Below are 3,856 nucleotides of genomic sequence, written 5' to 3'. Positions count from 1 at the left end.
TTCGCCACCAAGCCCAGCCTGGCGCTCGTGCTGGCCGGGCTGTGCGCCGCGGGCGGCCTGCTGCTGGCCAGCACCCTGGCGCTGTCCGCGTGTCTCTGCAGGCGGGGCCGGGCGCCGCGCCCGCAGCGCCACGACACGCACCTCGTGGCCTACAAGAACCCGGCTTTTGACTGCCCGCTGGGGCGCCAGACCTCCAGTTAGCCCGCTTCCCCTACGCCGGTCGAACTCGACCTGAACGCAGAGAGGAAGACACTGAGGACCAAAAGCGACGCCGTCCGCAATAAGGGTCTCTACTTTCCGCCAAGCCAGCACGCCTCGGGCAATCATGGAGCTTGCCAGATGCTGCCTCCCCTTCCTTCTGTTTACTCTATTCCCGGAAACCTGATGGCAAGGTCAGGCCATTCCCGTGGCCACCAGGCCTTGCTGTGTGTTGTTGCGTTTGGGATTTTCAGCAGTTTGCCTCCAGTAGAATCGTGTAAGTCAGTAGGAAGGGATAAAAAACAGGGAAACTGCAGAAGGCCTCCTCTTCTGCGGTGTCAGAAACCACCGCCTCAGCTCTCTCTTGCAGAGAGGCTCCTTCGTGGCCAAGCTCAGGGCACAGTGGGCCACGTTACTCAGGGAGTCCATTGCAGTGGATTCCGACTGCTGAGAATCGGGTCAAGGGGAAGAGGTACTGGTTATTTCCTAAGGTCTTCTGGGTTTATTAACGCCTTTCGGATTATGGGGAAAAAAATAAAAATAAAATGAAGAAAGTATTTACAGCTTTACAGATTACAGATAAAAACTGCAGTTTTCTCAGAACACGTGTGAAACACGGGAAAGGACTGTCTTAAGTCAGTGTTTACTGCATTTCACCCAAGATTAAGTGGACATGTGAACGATGAATTATTTTTTAGGAAACATAAGCTTGCTTTCAGAAACCTTTTTCTTCACTTAGAGGGAAGGCAAAAGAGAACCTCAGAGCTCTAGCTAGGAGCTTCAGAGCACATCAAACACCTTGAGAATTTGTGTCTTGGTGAAGGATGTCTAGTATATATACCCTTTGCTTTTTCACTTTTAGGGAAAAGTGATTCTATGAAATTAAAATTGGGGCCATATTTCTAGATTTTAATTTCTCCATTAGCACTTGCTAATTTCCTGTAGCTACTACAAACTGGTAAAGCTGGCTGAAAATAGCAGAACTTTGTTTTCTTACAGTTCAGGCTAGAAATCCAGCGTCAAAGGAATCAGCTTGTTGGCTCCTCCTAGAGGCTCTGAAAGGGAACTGTTCATGCCCCTCTGAGCTTCCGAGGGTGGGCAGCACACCTTGGTGTGTCTTGGCTTGCAGACATCACTCCAGCCTGCACTGCCATCTCATGGCATCCTGCCTGGGTCTCTCTGTCCACATTTTTTCTTACAGGGAAACCAGTCATTGAATTGAGGCCCATTGTAATCCACCATGGCCTCATGCTGATGTGATTGTGTCTTCAAAGAAGACCTTGAACATACCTTTCTTGAACATACCTTGAACATACCTTGAACATACCTTTCTTGGGGGACATAATCCAACCCACAGCAGCACTTATTTCTGCTGTAAGAAAAAAAAAAGTTTGAATCCCATGTATCTTGTTTCCAAATTGTGCTGCAGAAAACTGAAACTGAAATGCACTGTATATTTCTAGGAGTTAGCAGTTCTGAAAGTTTCCCAAAATTTTAAAGCGGATCCCCAGTTTCACCACAAATGTAACCAAGAGAACTGGACTAAGTGATTTAAAACATCTCTACCAGCTTCTGCTTAAAAACTGCAAAGTAAGCTGGGTGTGATAGTAGGTACCCGTAGTCCCAGTTACTAGGGAGACCTAAAGTGGGGGGATTGCTTGAGCTCGGGAGACCTCATCTCAAAAAATAAACTAACTGCAACACAAAAGCCAAACATGTGACTAAAGTCCTCTGACATATAATTGATATCAATACTTTTTTTTTTTTTGAATCAGATTCTCACTCTGTCACCCAGGCTGGAGTGCAGTGGCACACTCATGGCCACTGCAGCCTTGTCCTGCTGGACTCAGGTAATTCTTCTGTCTCAGCTTCCCAAGTAGCTGGAACTACAGGGAACTACAGGCATGTGCTAACAGGCCGGCTAATTTTTTGACTTATTGTGGAGACAAGGTTTCGCCAAGTTGCCCAGGCTGTCTCAAACCCCTGGACTCAAGCAATCCTCTCACCTCAGCCTCCCAAAGTGCTGGGATTATAGGCTTGAGCCACTGCGCCCGGCTGATACCAATACTTTTAAGCCTACTACAAAGATTGTGTATCTGTGAAGATGATGAAATCAATTTCCGTGTTTTGAGTTTGTATTCACGAGTATACACTGGAACAGCCTATACAATTCCAGTATGTTTTGAAACTGGAAAGAATGTTTTATAACAGGTTGAAGTGGAGAAAGTGTACTAGCAGAGCAGGACTAAGACCTTAATAGTGAGGTACGAGTAATTGTGAGTCCAGCCGCTAAGTCACTCCCAATGGCATCAACACTAAACTGTAAATAAACATAAAGTGCAAAGTTCTAAATTTTACCATAACTACTTCAAGTCCTTTTTCTTAGACACCATTCCTGTGTGGCTCACATCACTAGTGCCGACTTACAAAGTGTGTCTCTTGGTAGTCTAGCAGTGGGACTTCCACCTCCAGCCTTCCGGCTCTCAGCTGAAGACTGTAGGGGAGGTTCCCCAGCCACACGTGCCCTTCTTAGCCCTCTCAGCCCCTCCATCTCATTCAGTGGCACTGCCCCTGGCTGCAGGCTTCAGCTGCTAGTCTGAGAACAAAGAAGCCAGGATCTGTAAGCCAGAGGGGCACACTGATGCAGAACACCACCACCAAGAGGCATTTCATTTGTAACTTCTCACTTTAATTTAAAGCTGTGTAACAGGCTGTGATTGGGTAGTCTCACGGTATGATTCCATATTGCTCTTGGGTTAAAACCAGGGCCAAAGGGTAGCAACAGGCCGCTACTGTTAAGAGGAAGCTCTGGACATTGGCCTTCTCTCCCCCTCCCCACAGCCTCCACTCTTCTAAACACAATGGTGTAGCCAGAATGTCTTGTCAGGTGGTCCCTAACAATTATTATTACAATGATAATGATACATGTTTTTACGATGTATCTGAATTGACTGTGAATCAGAAAACTAATGCAAAAGCAGAGGATAAGTATGCTACACAAACTACCCCAAGTGGAAGGTACAATTTTTTTTCCAGTTTTTATTCCTTTAACATCTTAACAAAAGAAGATTCTCCAAAGTTTTTAAAAACCTTTGAAAAATATACAGCTTATTATTTACACAATATATGAGTACAGGTTCCAATGTCAATCAAAAATTGCTGTTAGAAACACGGTGGAAGGTGTGCTGTAGCTCACTGCCCTCAGCGACAGTCTCCAACTACCTTTGTTACTGGCTATCCCAGTACACAAACTATTAGGCACCTGAGAGGCTGGAAGACTACTCAACACGAACTTCAGTACCTTCTATTTTATTTATTATTTTCAAAACTTCCTGCATTTCTAATCTCTTTTACAACTTTACTTCATCCACAGCAAAGCTAACTTCATGTTCATTATCCTGAATGGTCAGATATTAACCACAGGAACTGTTAACATATACACAGAGCTAAAAATCAAACATAAAAATATATAGTCAAGTTGTGTATGATGTACATTTAAACCTAAGAAATTTCCCAGTGCTTTGTGAGCAATCTAAATTTTAAGGAGAGGTGTCAACTCTTCATTTTCCCTGCTCTGAACTGTGTTTTTAAAAAACATATAAAAAAATGATTGACATTAGAATTAATTGACGTCATAAATTAATCAAGACACCTAAAA

The 3,856-nt window shown here is 44.5% G+C and overlaps 1 protein-coding gene across 1 annotated transcript in view; it reads left to right on the top strand.

Annotated features, from left to right (window-relative positions):
• The window catches only part of LRRN4 (leucine rich repeat neuronal 4), a 9,241-nt gene extending 9,040 nt beyond the window's left edge, over window positions 1-201 (top strand). The window contains exon 6 of the mRNA XM_021715678.1: window positions 1-201. This exon is cut by the window's left edge and continues 901 nt beyond it. Within this exon, the coding sequence (XP_021571353.1) occupies window positions 1-201 (201 nt within the window).
• The last annotated feature ends 3,655 nt before the right edge of the window (window positions 202-3,856 follow it).

Source organism: Carlito syrichta, unplaced genomic scaffold (genome assembly GCF_000164805.1).
Source record: "Carlito syrichta isolate Samal-C Ts95f unplaced genomic scaffold, Tarsius_syrichta-2.0.1 Scaffold307277, whole genome shotgun sequence".
NCBI classification, from domain to species: Eukaryota; Metazoa; Chordata; class Mammalia; order Primates; family Tarsiidae; genus Carlito; species Carlito syrichta.
The sequence above is the reverse complement of the archived record's forward strand: the minus strand, read 5'-3'. Positions and strand labels throughout refer to the sequence as shown.